Here is a 21,711-nt window from a genome sequence, read left to right as displayed (position 1 = left end):
TAAGGGCTTTGTCTAGGGTCAGGTCCCTTTTGCCTTCCTTGATATGGAAATTTCCATACCATTAATTTCTCTTTTAGGACTTTGGCATTTGTAAGCAATATAGTTCTTCTGCCAGTTTTTAATAGACCTTTCATGATTTAGGGGTGGTCTGACCTTTCTTACTAGAGTCAAGTGTAGACTAGATCATGACCATCTTCATTTCAATAGAAATCACATCTGGAGATATCCCATACCCATGCATCCTTCATTGGAGATGATAGTTTTCATTGCTCAGGCAAGATACTGTGTAGTTCCTACCTTGAAACTAATTGTGTGAGAGGATAATATTAGATCACAAAAGTATCCTGCTTTTTATCACAATACCCATTTACACTGAGCATGGATTATTTGCCCTTGCTTGATTTTTACCATCTAGGATGGATATAAAATGATTTTTTTTTCTTTTTCTTTTTTTTTTTGGCCAGTCCTCGGCCTTTGACTCAGGGCCTGAGCACTGTCCCTGGCCTCTTCTTGCTCAAGGCTAGCACTCTGCCACTTGAGCCACAGCGCCCCCTCTGGCCATTTTCTATATATGTGGTGCTGGGGAATCGAACTGAGAGCTTCATGTGTAGGAGGCAAGCACTCTTGCCACTAGGCCATACTCCCAGCCCCTATTTTTTTCTTAAGTCCCTTCACATTGATGAGTTAGCTTTTGGCATTTCACTAATGGAGCGGACCACTCCTTTCCTGAATTCATTTATTTGTTTGCTTGTTTACATGTTTATTCATTCATTTGCATGTTCAATTTTTGCTTAGCAGTTTTTAACCTGTTTATCCATGTATTATCAGTAGTCATAGGTACCATCCTTTTTATTTTTTTAATTTGATTCTATTGTCAAGGTGATGTACAGAGGAGTTACAGTTATATATGTAAGGCAGAGAGTACATTTCTTGTCTAACTTGTACCCCTTCCCTCACTTTTTTCCCAAGTACCATTCTTTTCTTCAATTCAATTTTATTGTCAAGATGATGTACACAGGAGTTACAGTTACATATGTAAAGTAGTGAGTACATTTCTTACCAAACTTATCGCCTCTATTTTCTCCCACCTTCCCTCCATCCCAACCCCCCCCCAGTTAATTTCCAATATACTGTATTATGAGTATCACTGTTGCATTGATTCACCTTTTATCCTTTGCCTCACCATTTTGATGTCCCCATTCCCTTCCCTAATTCAGATAAACATATATACAATACTTAAGGTACAAAAAATAGCTAAAGTGGCAACAGGGGCTAAACCATAGGGAAGAAAAAAGAAATAATTTCACATAGTGCATTAAAAATAACCAAGTACTATTCTTAGTGATTGATCTTTCATTAGGAGATGTGTGTATGCCTGTGTGTATGTGTGTGTGTATGTCTGCCTATCTGTGTATGCATGCACACTGTTTACTGAGGCTTGAGCTCTGGGCTTGGGAGCTGTCTCTGAGCTTTTGTGTGCAAGGCTAGTGCTCTACCACTGGAACCACACTTCCAATTCCAGCTTTATGGTGGTTAATTGGAAATAAGACTCTCATGGATTTTCCTGCTCCAGCTTCATGCCATGGTTTTCAGAGCTTGCCTGGGTAATGACAGCGAGTCTCTAGGGTTGTAGAGGTGAGCTTCAAGTACCTCCAGTGCTTCTTCATTGGTTCTGATATTTACATGGTCATCGATTTGGCCAATAGAAGCCTCTTCAGGTCCCATGCAAGGATCTTGTGTTCTCTTGATATGGCCTCTTTCATTTTGACCCTTCCCAGAGCATAACAAGAGTTGCACTGTTACCATGTTTCTTTGTTCCTTTATATGCTCCCAATTCAGTTATTTTATTATGCTGTTGTCATCGCAGCTCCAAATGTTGGGAGTGTGATATTAAAGAGATTATGATTATTCAGTGGAGGTGTTGTTAGATTAAAACTCAGAGTCAGGCCAAAAAAAAAAAAAACCATAGAACTTTAGCATGGTAGAATAATGATATTACAAAGATATTACAGCAGAGGATCACAAGAGCCCAATAGGTATACCCTTATGATCACATAAGATGATGCTAAGTGAAATGAACTCCATGTTATGGAAACGATTGTTATATCACAGTTGTAACTACGTTCAACTTCCCATGTGTATCTGTAGCTTCTATTATTGACGATGTTCTTGTATCACCTTCCTGTGGTTGTACTTACACTATCTCTGTAATCTTATCTGAGTATATTGGAAACCATGTATACTGGTATTAGAACTAGGAAATTGAAAGGGAATACCAAAATTGAGAGACACAGGGTAAAAAAAAAGAAAAACAACTACAAAAGCAATACTTGCAAAACTGGTGTAAGTGAACTGAACACCGCATGGGGGGAAAGGGAAAGGGGGAGGAGGGTGGGGGGGTATGAGGGATGAGGTAACAAACAGTACAAGTAATGTATCCAGTGCCTAACATATGAAACTGTAACCTCTCTGTACATCAGTTTGATAATAAAAATTTGGGGGAAAAAAGAATTTTAGCATGGTAGAATAATGATATTACAAAGATCTCCCAATTTATTAATAAACTATTTTCATTAATAATTTAATTCAGTTGATATTAATAGGGTGACTCTACAAATATTTAGTACTTATCTTAAAGGCAATAATTCTCAAACTGAATAATAAATATATATAAAAAATCTGCTATATTTTTATGAACTTATTTTTTAGTGAAGTATATCACATGTACATCATTTGATAATGCACAAGTGCAAAATATGTAATTTGAACTTTTCCAAAAGTACAACTGTCACCTAGATCAACAAACAGAATGTGTTGCTAGGCATCAGTTGCCCATGCCTGCAATCCTAGATACTCAGAAGGTTGAGATCCAGAGCAGTATAGTTCAAGATACCCAAGCAGAAAAATCCAAGAGCCTTTATCTCTAAAATAACCACCAGAAAAAGACTAGAGACATAGCTCAGATAGTATATCATCAATCAAGCAGTTAGAAAAAAGTGTGAGTCTCTGAGTTCAAACCCTAGTATTTTTTTTCTTTTTTTTCTTTTTCTCTCAAATTTTTATTATCAAACTGATGTACAGAGAGGTTACAGTAAAACCCTAGTATTTTTTTTTAAGATACAGGAAATGTTCCACATCCCCAAAATACTTTGATACCCTTTAAGACAATGTGTTTCCCACTAGTCTTCAATTACACTGTATTGCCTTTTGCTTTTTCCCTTACATCATGTATATAGTCTCATATAATATATACCCTTCTCTTTTGATGTTCATTGGAGTTTGAACTCAGGACCTTGCATTTGCTAAGCAGGTGTTTTCCTACTTGATCCACACCTCCTTTCCCTTTTGGCTTTAGGGTTTTTTTTTTCATATAAACTCATATATTGATGCCTTGGCCAGCTTGAACTGTGTTCTTCCTATGTACATTTCCAATGTACTGTGATGAGAAACACATACCATTACACCCAGCTTTTTATTGGCTGATTAAATTTTATTGATTGATTAAAGTTATCATTAACTATTTTGCTTGGGCTGTTTTTGAACCATGGTTCCCTGAATCTCAGCCTCCTGAATAGGTGCTATTATAGAAGCAAATCACTGTGCCCAGCTTGCATATGCTCTTTCAGAATGGATTCTTGTCTACATTATGTCTATAAGATTCATCCATGTGATTTCTTATAGCGGTGTTTTTTCATTTTTATGCAGTATAACTCTGAAGTTAATGCAACTGTTTTATGTTTTTCGTGTGTGCGTATGACTACCCAGATTGTATTCAGTTTGGGGCCCCCATAAGTAAATCTGCCATGGATGTGGTTGGCCCTGTCATAGCTTGTGTATATAAGGTTGTCCATGTTTGTAAACATTCATAACATTTTCCAAAGTGATTGGGTAAGTTTATATTTTCATTAGCAATGTCTGAGTGCTTGTTTCTTCCATATTCTCACAAATATTTAGGATTGAGTGGGTTTTGAATTTTAATCATTGAAGTTACATTATAGTTTCAGTTTACCTACAAGTAATTATGTGAAGGCTTTTAATATACAGTAATGCCTGTAGTTCTAGCATTTGAGAGGGTGATGCAGGAAAAAATCTGAGTTCAAGCCTAGTTTAGGATACATAGAAAGACCCTGTCTCAAAACACACAAACAAACAAAATATCAAAAGGAAAGAAAATTTATACATTACCACTCTTCAAATGATTCTGGTTTAAGGGTGTCCTAGATACACACATGGAGAAATAAGGATCAGATTTACTCATATTACATATAATGTATATTTAAAATATATCTGAACCAGGTGTGATGGTGGACATGTGAAATCTCAGCCCTAAGGATCCAGTCCAGAGAGTCTTGAGTTTGAAGCCAGGCTGGTCTACATAGTGGTACCCTTTCTCAAAAAAATTAAAAGAAAAATCAGTTGGAGGCTTAGCTCAGGTGGTAGAGCACCAGCTAATGAGAGAAAGCAAGTGTTAGTGAGTTTGAGTACCAGTCTCCAAGAAAAAAAGAGAAAGCAAAGGAGAGAGAGAAGCAAAAAGAAAGGTAGGAATAAAAGAGGAAGAAGGAAAGGAAGGAAGGAAAAAATGAAAAATGTGGCTAGTAGGCATATGTATACCCAGTGCACATATGTATACATATATACTTACATGTGCATATGCACATATAGGTATATATGTATAAAATGTAGCTAATAAGCATATATGGTGTGTGTTTATATGCATGTATGCATACATACATATGTACATATATATGCATACAAATAAATATGTGGTCTTCCCTTCATATTCATGGGTCAACATTTCTACCAGTCAGCAGATAGAAAATACTGTGAAAATTATGCCTATACAGAACATGTACAGACTAATGTAATTCATTATTTTCTAAACAATGTATCCTAAACTATATCAAATTTACATTGTATGAGGCATTATAAATAATCTAAGAGATGAGATTAGCATAAGGGAGGATATACTCATACTCTATGTAACTACTCCAGCCTTTTAATACAAGATATCTAAGGATCTGTCATCTGTGGGGTGGCACCTGCAGCAATCTCATAGAATATTGAATGTGCACACTAAGAACAGAGGATTTCAAATATAGTGAACATGGATCTCTTCCCCCATTTAACTACTTAGTAGTTATTCAAAACTTCCTTATTCCCTTTTAAAACTTCTCTTCTTCTCACCATCATTCTTCTTTCTTTTATCCAAAAATATCTTCCGAGCATGCATTTACTATATGCTAGTTTCATGGAAAGTTTATGGGGAAAAATGTATGGTGCATCACATGAGCATAGAGGCGGATGCAGAAATGAGGCAGACTTGGGCCATTGTCAGTAAACTATAATTAAATGGAAACAAAGGTGGAAAGAGTGGGTTAAATCAGGATGTAGAGACTCCTAGAAGCAGTGTCAAATTAAGATGTAGAGAACCAGAAAGGAAATCAAGTGGCTAAGTGGTAAGGAGGTAATCCAGTACAAGAAGGACAAAAGAAGGGATAATTTCGAGTGGAGCAGAGAAAGGGAGAGACAGACAGAGAGAGAGAGAGAGAGAGAGAGAGAGAGAAAAGAGAGAGACAGAGACACAGAGAGAAAGACAGAGAGAGAGGCACAGAGACACAGAGACAGACAGAGACAGAGACAGAGATTGCTAAGTATTTTAACATGATCAAGAAAGGGATTGTTACAACTGTTAGAAAAGCATTGATGGTGTTAAAAAATAAACTTGGGGGCTGGGGATATGGCCTAGTGGCAAGAGTGCCTGCCTCATATACATGAGGCCCTGGGTTCGATTCCCCAGCACCACATATACAGAAAATGGCCAGAAGTGGTGCTGTGGCTCAAGTGGCAGAGTGCTAGCCTTGAGCAAAAAGAAGCCAGGGACAGTGCTCAGGCCCTGAGTCCAAGGCCCAGGACTGGCAAAAAACAAAAACAAAAACAAAAAAAACTTGGTTGAGAAATGAGGATAGAATTCCATGGTGGAGATGGAAGGAAGGGGATTGGGTGTAAAAAAAAAAATGGAATGAGGAGGGCCAAGTATCTCATAGGAAATGTCAAATGGACTGGAAAAAATGATACACTAAAGGTAGAGGAAGCACCAAGTCGAAGGTCAGATACAATTTTTTCTTACTAGATTTCTAACATATGTGAAGTCAGTATACGAATGAAGAGAGACTGAAGGCTTCCGGATGAGAGGATAAGAGGAGAGGGAACTGACTCAGGGAGCAGTCTTACAGAGCCTGAGAAACACCACTTCCCCTGAGACAGAAGGACAGAACTCCATACTGAGATTTTCTTTGTACCACACTAAGATTATCTGTGTACTGCAGGTAGGCACTTACTAGATAGAAGAGTAGCAACCTCAGGGCACAAAGAAAAAGTGTCAGAAGTTGCAGGAAGACAAACATAAAAGACTTGAGCCCATCAATAGGTTCAAAGAGCATTAAACTGTTCTGATTCACCAAGCAGTTGCCTTCCTGCTTTTTCTGCTGTGTTGTGGGGAAGGTTTGCGAACAGCAGAGCAAATATTGAAAGTGCAATCCCTTTATCTTTGTTCTCCCTTCAGAGACAATGGTACTGAGTTGTAGAACTACAGGTCCAGCCCAAGCACTTGTTATTTGTGCTATACCTGGTCCAGATAAAGAGAAAGTTGGAGGTTAAAAGGAGTGGGTGTTTGTGTAGAGTTAAATACACCCTACAAGTTAGTCATTGTAGAAGAAGGGTCATTCTATTCTGTGCAAATATGCCTTCCTCTGCCTTCAAAACAACCAATTACAACACAAACCTACTCCAAACTTGTGTACACTTTTCCTGCCTCAGAGCTGTAAGGGGCAGGAAAGAGAGCTCTGAGGATTTCAGATCTGGTTCTCTCTCTTTTGAGTTTCTCCTTGGGAAAAGGGGAGCCAGAGGGCTGCCTGGGGCACAGTGCCCTCCTCCCAGGGTCCAAGGGCTTGCACCCCAGGAGTAACAAGTGTATGCAGGGAACCCCCAAACCAGCCTGTATAGTCCCCAACCCTCAGAATACAGAATCTTGGTGAAGGAGACCTTAGTGTGTACTTGAAAACCAGAGTAAGTTCGCTTGGCGGGAGAGGGCAGAGTGCTGACCAGGCATCTTTGCTTTGGAGTCTTCACGTTCTTTCGCATTTGACTATCTGTGCCAAGGGCTGAAACTGGGGCTGCAGGCAGGAGCCGGGGTGGCTGTCCACAGCATAGACCCCTGGGCCCAAGGCTGGAAAAAAGGGAGGTGGGGGGGACCCCTGGCACCAGCCAGGGATAGCCTGATCTCTGCTCCAGTCCACAAATCCTTAACGGATTTTCTCTCTCTCCCTTCACCCTTTTCTCTCCTTTGCTCTCTTTCTTTCTCTCTCCCTCTTTTTCCCCCCTTTTCCCCCTCTTTTTCCCCCTCCCTCCCTGCCCCCTTCCCCTTCCTCTCCCATCCCCTCCCCCTCCCCCTTTCCATGTGTGTGAGCCTCTTCCTCTCCCCTCCTCCCCCTTTCCGCCTCTCTCTCCCTCTCTCCATCTCCTTCTCTCAGCTCGCCGGGCGACCCTGCTCCTGCCTCCCACATTAATGGCGGCATCTTCGGAGGATGACATAGACCGGAGGCCCATCCGGAGAGTCCGCTCCAAGAGTGACACGCCGTACCTGGCGGAGGCCAGGATCTCCTTTAACCTGGGGGCAGGTAAGGACGCCTTTCTCGCCGGGTTCCCCAGTCCATGCCACCCCCGGCTTCCTTCCTTCCCTTCCTCCCAGCCAGCTGTACCCCCTCCACGCCCCTCCCTGGAGCACCCCGCCTCCCCCCCCTCCAGCCCTGCGCCCTGGCTGGCTCTCTTTGTGTCACCTCCGTGCAAGGAGGGGGTGTGTATATGTGTGTGTATGAGTGTGTGTTGCAGAGGTGGGGGAGGGCGGTGCGTGGAAGCCTACGTCCACCCAGGAGTGACATGCGGGTTCCCCCCTTTCTGGAAGAAAAGAAAGTGTGGTCAGGGCTAACAATGATCTTTGGAATCACCGCAGCCCCGCGCGCCCCTGGGGATGCTGGCTGGGGCGGGGGGGGGGGGGGGGGGTGGTTCTGGCCTGGCTCCAAGCAGATGCTCACTGGCAGAGCCACTACAGGGTGGAACTTGTTGGTGACATTCAGGCTCCTGGTGGTTTTGACGGTGGAGGCCACCGAGGCTGTGGCTGTGGTGTCTGAGAGGGAAGTGGGGAGAGGGGGCGGGGCCGGGGCCGGTGTCGGGCCAGTGTGGGGAGCAGAACCTTGCAGAACCTTATTCAGACTGGAGCAGTTGTAAAGCAGCCCGGTGGCAGGAAAAGAGAAAGAAAAGCATGGTTAGGAGATTGGTGCTGTCACTGGAAGCAGAGCTTGAAGTGGCCCAGATAGAATTAAGTGAAAAGGGTAACTGAAGTAGAGGAAGAAGGGAGAAAAGAGAGAGGGATGGAGTAGGAAAGGGAGGAAGATGGGGAAGGAGAGGGAAAGAAGAGAGGAAGGAATGAAGGGAGGAAGGAGAGGATGGAGGGTAGAAGAGTAGGAGGGATGGAAAGAAAATATAGGAAAGAATGAAAAAGAAGATAGGAAAAGAAGAGAAAGTGAGGGAGAGAAATGAGAGAGGGAAGGACAGGAGATGGGAGGAAGAAGGAAGGAGGGAGAGAAGTAGATAAAAAGAAAGGGAGGAAGGAAAGAAAAAAGAAAGGGAAGAAAGGAAGGAAGGGGGGAAGGAGGAAGGAAGGAAGGAAAGAAGGAAGGAAGGAATGAAGGAAGGAAGGAAGGAAGGAAGGAAGGAGCAAAAGAGGGCCAAGGAATCAAGAGAATAAAAAAATGCCTCACCTCACTCAAGATCACCTAAAAAGAAGGGCCAGAGTCTACCATTCCCACTGCTGCTGCAGTGTGAAAGACCCCCCTTGTCTAAGTGATTATTGTTATTGAGAGGAAGTTGTTTACCACTAACTTAACTTCACAGTGATGCCTATTGTGACTGACTTCTAAACCTCAACCCTTGCTGTATCCCTACATCTCCAGGGAACTTGATTCTTACAGCAACTCCATTGCAGAAGTGAGTGCATTTCCTGAAGACTTGCTTTCTTCTAGAATAGTTTAAAAGCAATCAATACCTTTTTATTTGGAAACTGTACCCTTGAAAGTGTGTGTGTGTGTGCACGCACACGCGTGTGTGTGTGTGTGTTTGTGTTGGGATGGAGCAAAGAAACCTTCATAGGGTGAAAATATTATTATGAGAAGTTTGGACACATGAGAACATTGTGTGGAGAAATAACATGTATCGTCTATGCAACTGGATCTCCATGGCTGGAAGAACAGAACTGACTGTGTTGGTAGTCAAGTTATTTAGAATACAATTTTTCTGTCTCATGAGTTGGTCCTTTATATTCTGCACATCTGTCATTTCTTAAATGGTCCCCTTGGCTCTGGTGCTGGAGAAAAGAGAACTTTATTGAGGAGACATTGGTGGTGGTGGTGGTGGTGGTGGTGTTGTGTGTGTGTGTGTGCATGTACATGTACACACTGTGTGTGGCAAACTGTGGTAGCTCATGGTGCTCCTTTTGGAATTGTCAATCCCTTGACTGTGTAAATTTAATGTCTGGTTAATGGATGGTCTTTTTAAGACATGAAAAGAACTCACTATCTATGTAGGACCATGATTGTTTTGTTATCTTAGCCCAATGATATCACCAATTACTGATCGCTTCATTAACAAATTCAGCTGTATTGTTTTGTGTCTTCAGCTTAGTGTGACAGAAAAGTGCTAAAGCATGTTCATGTGCCTTCCTTTAGTACTTTAAAAACAAAACATGAAGCACTAAGAAAGTTTCAGGCTTCAGGGACTACTTGATAACAGTGAGTCACTTTACCAACAGATTAGAACTTAAGTGACTTGCAATCTTTTAGTCTATTCAGTTGCTCTGGAGGCCAATTAAAAGAATGTTTCATTCAGGACTTATTTTTCTTTCATCTGGAAATAAACATACAAACCTAGTCCCTAGTTCCTTCTATGTGTCTCTTAAAATACATCTCAATGCAAAATGGTAAGAAAGACACCAGGGAGAAGAAGAAATGGAATGGAGAGGCTTTGCTCCAGGAGGAAGGGAGATCACAGTGCTGGGGAGCTGTCCTCACTTCCTGGTGCTGAAGGAAGAGCAGGGAGCAGAGACTGGACTGAGAAGGGAGTGGTCTTGAACCTCCTGGAATAGAATCCCAAGGTAATGAGCAAGATCTGGCCACTGAGAACTTTTCAATCTCTAGCCACCTAGATTTGCCACTTGTCTACTACATCTCACAACTACTATTCTGCTGCCTTTTTTCCCTGCTAATTTTGCTCTGGCTGCTCACTCCTGGGGCTTTGTTTATTTTCCAGCTGGTTTTCTGGTTGCTTTTCCCAAGAAAGTAAGATGTACTCACAGATGTGCCTTTCCCCCCATTTGAAAGTAATTGTAACCCCTGATTTGAAAAGGCAAGCAGACTTGTTTATCTCCTTGAGCAGTAAGTTGTAATTAAACGATTAGTGTCATTATCAGCACTACTGAATGGAGAATCCTGCCTACTCTCAATAAATGACATAATCTGGGAACAGAAGAATTTTGGTTTGCTTTTAACTAAGCAAGCAAGGATTACTCTCCGTTCTTCCTTATTCCCATACTCTAGCCCTAACATTCATAGTTTATCCTTAGGTATTGTTTTAAACAACGTCTGTTAAATATTTGCATTCTTGAACCCATTCATCGTGTAATCCACTTTTAATATTGCAAAGGTTTAGCAATACTTCAAGGGAATACAAGTACCTACGTTCATTTTACTTGGCTATTACAAAATTATTTGCATGTCATCTTCCTTCCACAAATCCACTAGTTGCCAAAAAATTTAAATACTCATTAAATACTTCAACACTTCTCCAGTATACTCTGCACCCCTGAAAGTATTTAATAATATTATTTTTTAAATAACTGCACAGATTGAGTGAAGGATGTATTCCTTCACCTACAATCCCAACATCACTAATAGAATCGCACCAAAACATAATTATTTCATCACCATGCAAAGGTACTGATTTCAAGTTTCAGATTAAACTGAGAGAATGGAAAAGATAATTTTCTGAAGTATGCAGTTTATTTGGTCAAAGACCATCTTCTTTTGCTTTGAAACTTCTATTCAGTGTTTAGGATATGCAAATACTGATAAATGGTTGTCTGGTAATGACAATGTAAATACTGAGGAAAATTAAGTCCATGTCTGTGCTGAAGGTTACCCAGATACAGCAGGCCTCATTTAGAACAGTGGAAATGGGGTGTTTTTTTCCCTGAGAAATACAAATGTGCTAAAGGGACATTCTGTAACAGAAGAGTATGTTCACGATGTGAGTAGCAAGTGTTTCTAATTATGTTCTCACTTTGTAATGAACATCACTGACATTTCACTTGGAAGAACTTGCCCTGCCTTAGGAAGTCATTCATTCACTATACTGCAACAAATTCAGTGAAAATATGCAGCATTTAAGTGGACATTTTCCTAGGGTCAAATGTATTCTATTTATTTAGGCATTGACATTGTGTAGGAGAGTAGCCAATCTATGGAAGGTGCTAAAACTTAAAACTTCTCCACAATTACACCCTACAGTGAATGGAAGTGTTCAATAATAACAAGAATTAAAGCACAAATTTTCTGATATAGATATAGATGAAAATCTAGCCGTCCTGATGATTTAGAGCTATTTAAAACGAATGTAATATTGAGTACTATTGACAACAATGAGTACTTTTCTCATTACAAAGAGTTCTGTTTTTCATTGACATTTCAGAATTGCTTCATGCTCTATGGGAGAGATGTTAAGCGGATGGCATTGTAGTCTCCAACATTCTTATGCCCTTTATGGAGCCAAGCCTTATTTCAGTTCCTGATATAACCTAAGAATATTCATATCTCCCTTCTACTGTTCTCTTCCACTCTTTTGGGCCCACAGAATAAGCAGAGTTACAATTGGTTTGCTCTGGCTACCTGCTAAAGTGGATGGATCAGCTAGACGAAGTTCAAAGGAGGGTGTCAGGGAAGTAGATATGTGGTTCAAGTAGTAGAGTACTAGCTTCATTTTTAAAAAAAAAAAAGCCAAAGGATAGTGCAAGATGCTGAATTCAAACCCCAGTGCCTGCACCAATCAATCAGTCAATAAAGGTTCTTAGGACACTTCTTTCCTACCTTTCTAGAGAAGGAAGACCTTTATCCCTTGGCGAAATTATGAAAGCTATGCTATTGAAAAGTAGCTATTGAAAAGTATTGAAAAGTAGCAGTAGCATGTTATTATCTAACAAAAATAGTCTCTAAGAAGATTGGGAATACTGAATTGCTATTCAGTATTCTGAATTGCCGTGCTGAATTGCCATTGTTTATCATCCGAAGGGTCTTAATAATTGTCTTCTCGTACTCTTTTGTTGAAGGTTTCTAAAGGAGGCCACATTATTTTTATAATACCAATTTCAGGTTGACAGGTTGATGCAGCAACTTTGACTTATTTGTTGGCTTTAATGAAAGCCTTTTTAGTGTTGCTTCTCACACTCAGCTAGCATTTAAATGGCTGACCATATATCTGATGAGAGGCCTTTATTATGGCGAGCTTGCCTCTTATGTGTTATGGTTAAAATCTGGGCCTGATAATGTCACTAGGACATACAAGAAGGGGGTTCTAATGAAGATCACCCCCAGACAATGTAAGCAAAGGTGAAGGAAAGGAAGTAATTAACACTATGAAGATAGAATGATTTGATTCCTCATTTTGTCATTGTTTCCACAATAACTTATAGAGTTATGAGATAGCAAGAATACGTAATTTATTTTGAGAAATTAAATGTTCTTAGGACCTATGGTCTGAGAATTATTAATTTTTTAAACATCTGATCATTGTATTTAAGATTATTTTAGGACTATATGGTTTGTCTGTATTTGTACACATAATTTAACTCCATGCAAGTTACCAGAGGTGTGTTTTCTATTTTTAAAAAAGTGAAACTGGAGACAGAAAAAAATTTGATGCCCATATATCTTCCTACTAATACCATAAGCAAGTCACTTCATCTTTCTGGGCTGGTTCACTCAGCTCTAATATGACAAATTTAGTTGCTAAAATCCCATCCAACCCCAAACTGATATTTCTAAATATAGCTGTGTTGTTGAATACATCCTATACTACTGATTTTATATATAGTCTTATTTATGAAATAAAACATACAGGAGAATATAACTCCTATAAAACAAAACATATTTGATTACATATAATGCAGTTATGGAAGAGTTAACTTAAAATAAGATTGAATAATATTGCACAGACCTATTTCTATATGTCATATTAACTAAAATATTTTAAATTTGGCTATTCAGGGATTAGCCTCAAGCACAATTAATGCTCTATAAATATTTGTTGTATGATTGAGTAAGATGTAGGAGAAATCTTAGCAACAAATAGAGAAAATTAAATATTAATCCAGTTGCTGAGTGGTGTTTCAAGCCCTTTAACCTGTTCTTCTTTGTATTTCAAATTAAATGAGTATGTAGTTTGTAGGGAAGGTAAATATGGGTGTAAATGGCAAAATTCAGCAGAGGTGTAATTTGCACCTTTGGAATTCACAGACAATAAGCTTTACCTCTAGACATTGACCTAATCATGAACACAAAAGACCTTTATCCTTTGTATTCATAGGCATAAGTGCTGATAGAAGGAAATGAGCTATTGGTCATAGTAAATCCAACACTTTCCATTAATATGCTTTCATGGGTATATCTTTTTTTTTTCTTGCCAGTCCTGAGGGTTGAACTCAAGGCCTGGGCACTGTCCCTGAGCCTCTGTGCTCAAGGTTAGCACACTTGAACCCCAGCCTTTTCTGAGTAGTATATTGGAAATAAGTCTCACAGACTTTTCTGCGTGGCTGGCTTTGAACTGTGATCCTCACATCTCCACCTCCTGAGTAGCTAGAATTGTAGTCCTGAGCCACCTGCTTCTAGTTAAGGAAAGTTTCTTTAGGCTTACTTGTGGAGATTCTCTGATATATGCAATTTCATGATTATTATTCAGTATTGCAAGTAAAGAGTTAAAATTCAAGTGGAAGCAGAAGGTAATTTGTAGAGCTGATGTTTTTCTTCCTCAACTTAATGAAGTGAAAAGGAGGGCATACAGTATAGCCACTGTGTTATGTGAACAAAAGAGATCCTTTGAAAAACAACTGACCCAGCATGTTTTTAATTGTATGTGACAAGAGAAACTCTGGCATATTCTCATCTCCATAGCTCCATCCCCACCCACTTTAGTAGGTGCAAAAGTGGATGCAATTTCCAGGGAGGAGAGGGGATGGATCTTGAACATTTAAATGCTTTAATGTATAAGTCTTTTACATAATGAAAGCCAGTTAAAGAAAAGACAAAATCAATTTTATGGTCTTATTGAATGATGATGGAGTCTCATGACTTTCAACATAGGCTACTAAAGGTTGCAAGGAATGATCTCACACTTGCAATTATTTAACATTTATGAACGCAAGTGCTGTATAAAAGCTTATTTGTTTCCTATTGATCTTCTTCTGCCACATTGATTTGCTCTAAACTAATAAGTCAATAGCAGAATCTCTGATAGTAAGTAGTGGGGCTGCCAGTATGGCATGAAGAGTATGTGTGTGTCTTGGCTTTGAAAACATTTTTAATTTTATCAGCATGCTCACTTGCTGTTTATAGACATAGACCTATTATTGCAGTATTTCTACCAACCAAACTATAAGTTGGTTTAATATTAACTCATAGTTTAATCAAAGGTGCAGAAAATATTAATTTTCAATTTCTCCCTTTTTTCACCTGGCCCTTTATGTGGGGGAGGATAGGAGAAGAAATAATGATATAACAGTATTCATTCAATTAATAAATATTTATCCATCAACTATGAAGCAGGATATTTTTAGACACTTGGTATTATATTAGTGTCCAAAAACAATAACATTTTAGTCTTATGAATGTTAACTTCTAAAGATAGATTATGGGCAGTAAGCTATCCCTTATCCAAAATACTTGATAACAAAAGTGATTCTGATTTTGGACATTTTAGATTTTGAATATTTGCATACACTTTATCATCTGAGTATCCCTAATCTGAAAAATATCTGAAATCCAAAATGCTCCAAAAAGTAGATAATTCTCAAAACACTTTGAATTTAGTATTTTTCAGACTAAGGATATTCAACCTATAATATATAAGTGTATTGTATAGTATGTTACACATTAATACATATTCAAGTCATACATATTTAGGCCAAAATGAGTAAAGCAAGCTGAGATTGAAGCATGTGTGATCAAGAAGAGGGGTAAACTGCAGGACTGGCAACATGGACAAGAAGGAGGAACTTGATCCAAGTTCTTTTATTCAGATGAAAGAATGAGCAGTATCAATATGCTGTGGAGCAGAGAGCTGGGGACAGGCAAGAGTAAAACCTTTAAGCCAGGCCTGTCCCCAGTGTAGCAAGGAGCCAGATCATATAGATCATACTCAGTGAAATGAGCCTAGGAGTAATTCTCTGATAGGTGTTGAAGGGTTCACTGGGACTACTGCATTGAGACACTACTCTAGGGCAGTGGCAAGGGTGTCTAGTTTGGCAGCCATTGTAGCCTCTCTATTGTCACGGTGACCCAAGAATCAGGAGTGACTCTTCAGCATGGAACAGCAGGAGCAATGGGGTCAGACTCCACGTGTACTTGAAGGTCTGTCCAGTGTCCTTCCTTGATGGACTGCATGTGGGGTTTTAGGAAAGAACAGAGAGTCCTTCAAAGGCTTCACCAGGACAACCAATGCAAAGGCTATTTGGGAATCTGGTAGAATGGTCAAGCATTCCATACAGATGTGTCATGTGTGAGATGTCAGACATTGGAGCAGAGTTATCAAATAAGCAGTTCTACACGTGCCTGGATTGAAAAATGAAGTCTTCCTTAGACATAAATGTTGACTTACTACTGTTAAGGGGGTTTTACCATATAGACAACATTTACTTATATTTATTGTGTCAAGGACTTTATAAGAATTTTCATATTGCTCTGAGAGATTGACATTTTGATTCTTCTTACTTTATCCACATGAAAACTAAGTTATAGAGAAGTTAAATAATGTTTAGAAGGTAGTAATCCAAACAGAAAGATCTGGAACTTGGGCCATGTTTAATATGACCTCAAACATTCCTGTTATATTCTTTTGGTGGTACTGATGTTTGAACTTGGGACCTGGCACTTGAAAGACAAGCACTGTATCAGTTTGGGGCCATGGCTGAAGGAAATACTGACATCGAAATTAAGCGGTATCCTAGCTCAGTATCTGAAATACTCTTTGGCAGGGCCTCTCTAGAAATGTACTTTATCTCATTCCTTCTAAGTAGATAGGAGTATATAGGCAAGCCATTTCACCTGGAAAACTTATCTTCATAATGGCCATGATTTGCATCAAGACAGCAAACTAATATTACCAACTTTCCTCTGAGTTCATGTTTAAAGTTGAATACTTAGAAGCAGTGTAGTTCAAGACCAGCCTGAGTGAAAGAGTGAGACTCTATGTGAAAAATAACAAAAGCCAAAAAGGCAAGGGGCATGGCTCACGTAGTACAATGCCTATCATTCAAGTGCCAGGTCCCTACGATTTCATACATAACTTTCAGGAATGGAATGTATGAAAATGAAAATGTTTTTTTAAAAAAACTATTTTTCTCTTTGCGATGGCCCCAAACTGGATACCAACTAATAGTCCAAGGAGGCTGAACACACTTACTAGCTTATACATTTAGGCCCTGTTCGTGCCTCCTCTATCCTCATCCTTGTATGAAATTGTAGGGTCCTTAGAATTCTATTATCACTATGAGACAAGGTACTTGAATTTTCCAAGTGTTTCTGAGTTGCAGAGATGTTTAACTTAGTACAGCTGGGCTTCACTTCAACTTCACTTGATAACAATCCTCACCAAAGATCCTCTCCTGTTGATGCTAAAAGCAGGTGAGAAGAACACGAATGCTTTGTAGGGCATTGGCCACAAGACTGACACTGAGCCCAAGAATCAAGTGATACCCTTCTTTTACAACCTCCTCTCCCCTCTCTTCATTCTCTCCTTCTCCCCACCTCCAACTGAACGCCCTTATTATTTGCTCTGACCTCACAAAAACACAGCCAGAAGTTTCAAAGGCAGGCCTTCATGTTTAAGAGGGAGAGACTTCAATGACCCCTGTGGATTTGCGGAAGTCTAGGGCTGTTCATTACCTCCCATTCCAACCATGGAATTATAGTTTGCACAGCTGTGGGGCCAGCTGCCCTGTATTTACTCCAGACCTCTTCCACTGCTGCCTTCCAGCAACAGCCTTGCTGTCTGATGCCGAGTGAGGATGGCTGGAGCCCACTGTGAGGAGAATCTTTTACTAAGAAAAATGACTTCTGTCCACATTCAGGCAAAGGACTCATACCTGCTTTACTCATGAAGAAACTATATTTTAGAAACTGATGTCTTCATGTTGAAAACATTGAAATAGAACAGATAAAAAATTGTGATGGATTGACGTCTTACTGGTTTATTTATTTGCTTTTTCTTTCTTTCTTTCTTTCTTTATTGCCAGTCCTGAGGCTTGAACTCAGGGCCTGAGCACTGTCCCTGGCTTCTTTTTGCTCATGGCTAGCAGTCTGCCACTTGAGCCACAGTGCCACTTCTGGCCTTTTCTACATATGTGGTGCTGAAGAACTGAACCCAGGGCTTCATGTATACGAGGCGAGCCCTCTTGCCACTAGGCCATATTCCCAGCCCTTATTTTCTCTTTATAGTCTGTGATTTTAGAGATTCTTCTGCCTCAACTATGGGCCTTGCTTATAAAATGAGTGAAAAATTTTAGCCAAGTTGTATGGCATTGAAGTTGTGATGAGTACTACAAACAACAACACAATCTGATTAATCTGGTGCCCTGTTATTCATACCTTATCATTCTGCATGCTTTTCATGAATATTTTACTGTGACTGACATAAAAGACATTTAGTGAATGGGTTTTAAGCAAATGAGATGCTCTATACCTGATTACCATTTGTGCACGCTTTCACAATGACCGTTGTTTCAACTTTAAAATGCCTAAGGTAATTTTTCTTCACCCTATCATGCAAGTTCATTGTAAGTATGCACAAATAAATCATTGATGTGGTTTCTGAAGTTTGGCAAAGGTGTCCCCACATTCCACAAGCCACTGAAACCTCACCACAGAAATCCTGCCATGCTGTGAAACTACTACTACAAAGGATGCTTGACCTGTAATTTGAAAATTCATTGTCTTTCAGAGCTGATGCATATGTTTATATTTACAAGCCAGGAAATACCTTTTTAATTATCTTGAGGACATTCTTAGAAGGGAAAAACGATTTGCTCTGATGTTTCTTGTCTACTCAAATCTGAGTCAAACCACTATTTAACTTATAGAATAGCAGTCGAAGTAGTGGGATATATGTTATATTGAAGATTATACATATCCATAAAAACAATACCAGGTCAGGCTAAAGTTAAGCTCAAGTCAGCTTTAAACTCAACTTTATTGGCCTCTGGCTTCCAGCTCATATAATACAATCTGTATGAGAAAATACTGTTGTTGCAAAGCTACCTCATAAAGAAATTGATCACCCACAGAGTCCTTTCATAAACCCAGCTATAGAACAATTCAGAAGTTATGGTCACTAGGATCTGTGTCTGTTCTATAGCTTCCTGATCCCACTCATTAAACATAGCAAAGTGGAAATATTGAGTTGGCAAAGCCACATGATTGAATTTAGCCAACACAAAAGAGTGTGGTAAAAATCACTCAATCAGGAATAATTTTACTTCTCTCTTATTGCTATGCTAACTTTATTTACTGTAGGTGATAGGATATATCCTTAAAATATCCATAAGCAGATTGTTTATAACCAAATAAATATTGTCAATATCTTACTGACAAATCATCTGCACAAAATTGTACCTGAGTCCTTTATAAATATTAGCCGATGATTTAATTTACATTCACTAGCCAAGTTACTAATTCTAAGACACAGTTAGCTGATGGCAAATGACAAAGGAAAATAAAAATAACCATTAATAAAATATTATTGATTAGTACTTAATAAAGTATGTTGTGGGGAGTCCAACTGTATATGTACCAACTCAGTACTTTTCTAAATTTGTCATCCCACCAAAGTGATAAAGGGTTGACATGGTGATACTGGTTTTGAAAAAATAAAGACACATATTATAATAGGAGACAAAGTGTAGCTGTTAATATTCAAATGAAAGCTTTCCTGCAGCCGTGGCATGTCATTCAGAACTGGAGGAAAACGAGAAGCATGTATGTCTACTGAGGTATCAATTGACATATTTACTGCATTGACTGCAACTAGACAGTTACACTCAACACCAGGGTGTATTAAGACTAGTATAATTCTCTCTCCTATTTCTGGCTCTTGGAGGACTTTGGCAATCTCTGGAAAGCTCAGATACAGTCCAATAGCCACAGTGAATCCTGAGTGCATTCTTACTGTCCTTTTTAAATTATAGCTGGTTTCAACACTCATGCTCGCTCTGTGGGAACTTAAGGAAAAACAATTATGCTATTTATGTGGGCTCATAAAAACATTTATTTCTCTCCCTTAAATCCTTGGTTTCTGTAAATCTATGGCTGAGGCTCAATTAGTTTTCTCCCTAGTGGCAGAACCCTGGTAGCTTAGGGTCTTGTGATTTCTCTTATCACACTCTTTGCTCTGACTGTTGTTAGAATAATGCTTTACTGTGGTGAAAGTCTTCAGACTGTATAGATGCAAGGGCAGATGTAAAAGGCAGAGGGCTCACACAGACTTCTCACATCATCTTACATAAAAGGAGCAGAATGTCTGAGGATCATTGTCTCACCTGGGCAAGGCTCTGGGCAGATCAAGGTAAAATGAGGGTCTCATCACTCAGCACAAAGGAACATCACAGTATAGGAGAGGGGAAGAGTGGATTTGTTTCACAGATACTGAATTCTAACTCTGTCGGATTGTTTGTGAGCATGTTTGTAATCTCTCTGAATTTCAGCTTGCTGATCTGAAAATTAAAAATGTTCACATCTCAGAACCATCAGAATTTTCTGAAAAATGGAATATAAAGCAAAGTACATAGAATCGTAGGATCTAGGTGGACACTACTTGAATCATACTGTTAGTCCCTTTGTAGTCTCACTTTATGCCCAGTCTATCCTGATGTCACTGGGAATGACAGGCATGAGCCACCACAGCTAGCCTTTGATTGAAATGGAGTCCTAGCAAACTTCATTTCCCTGGGATAGTTTTCAACTACTAGCCTTGGATCTCTGCCTCCTGAGTACCTTAGGATTACAGACTTGAGCCACCACACACAATTTAGCTTGCTCTATCTATCTATCTATCTATCTATCTATCTATCTATCTATCTGTCTATCTATCTTTGTCGGTTATGGGACTTGAACTCTGGGTCAGTACACTGCCCCTGAGCTCTTCAGCTCAAGGCTACTGCTGTACCACTTGAGCCACAGCCCCACTTCTGGTTTTCTGGTGGTTAATAGGAGATAAGAGTCTCATAGACTTTCCCATCTGGGCTGGCTTTGAACCTCCATCCTCAGATTTCAGTCACTTGAGTAGCTATCATTCCTTCCTTATAGCGAGCTTGTTGGCATTTTTCTTCATATAATAATATCTATAGTCATCTCCATATAACTGGTCCTTGCTTCTGTCTAACAATATCTGAATGCAGAAGCTGTAAGATGGGAAGACAGACATATCTTCTGAGAGCTGGCCAGAAGCCAGTCAGGCCTCTAAGCATCATTAGATCCACTTCTTCAGCCCCTCTTTCTTCTGAAGAAGAGTTCACAGACCTGATGTTCTCCATAGAGTGTGTGTTTAGCTCCTGAAAATGAGTAAAGTACTATGCTGATTTAACTTGTGTTACTTTAGAGCTGCAGTATCACTTGCTTTTCCTCATCAATATTCAGCTTGTGGTCTCCTCCCAAGCAATTCCCTAGACAGTGAAGAAAGATTTGAAGTGCAATTCTTGCAAAGAAGAGCAGATGTTATGTCTCCTACTTGAGAAACTGGGATGCCTTTGATTGTGTCCACTTGAAAATACTCAAGTGGAAAGGAAGCAGGTTCTGTGAAATAGCAATGTCATGCACATTCACATTGACCCACTGTGTCCTCTTTCTGTGCCATTGTACAAGAACTGACTTGGTGACAAAATTCCAGGAGCCTCCCATGGGATATATTTCTGCAAGCTATGCTTAAATTTTATAAAATAAGCTGCACTGAAATGAGAATGACACACACCATGTCAGGGGCCCTACTTCATCTCCAAGTGCTTATAGTATAAGCTTCAGTTAAACAGAATTTTTCTCGAGTTCTGTTGTCAAAATCGGGATGTTTTAAGTCTAAAAGTAGGAACATTACTTAAGTATCTAGAGAGTTGAACTGAAAAGCAAAGCTTAGAGGTTGCCTATCTCAATTTTAACATATCATATAAATGAGGACATGAGGACCTGTGGAACTCTGTGGTCCCTTAAAAGGAAAATAGAAAGTAAAGGGAAATTCCTCAGAATCAGAATCTAAGCATTAATCTAAAAATATACCTCCGTTCCAAGGACATATACTGACGTTTGTGAAAACTTTCTCTGTTCATTTCATCCCAACTCCATATTTAATGAGATC

At 39.5% G+C, this 21,711-nt stretch overlaps 1 protein-coding gene across 9 annotated transcripts in view; it reads left to right on the top strand.

Moving 5' to 3' along the window:
* The window catches only part of Phactr1 (phosphatase and actin regulator 1), a 432,942-nt gene that overhangs the window by 20,108 nt on the left and 391,123 nt on the right, over positions 1 to 21,711 (top strand). For all 9 annotated transcript variants that reach the window (XM_048348462.1, XM_048348465.1, XM_048348459.1 and 6 more), the window contains one exon: positions 7,530 to 7,676. In XM_048348462.1, the coding sequence (XP_048204419.1) occupies positions 7,530 to 7,676 (147 nt within the window). The remainder of the gene's footprint in view (positions 1 to 7,529; positions 7,677 to 21,711) is intronic.

The sequence above is a fragment of the Perognathus longimembris genome, chromosome 6 (assembly GCF_023159225.1).
Source record: "Perognathus longimembris pacificus isolate PPM17 chromosome 6, ASM2315922v1, whole genome shotgun sequence".
NCBI lineage: Eukaryota > Metazoa > Chordata > Mammalia > Rodentia > Heteromyidae > Perognathus > Perognathus longimembris.
This window is presented reverse-complemented; position numbering and strand designations above follow the sequence as displayed.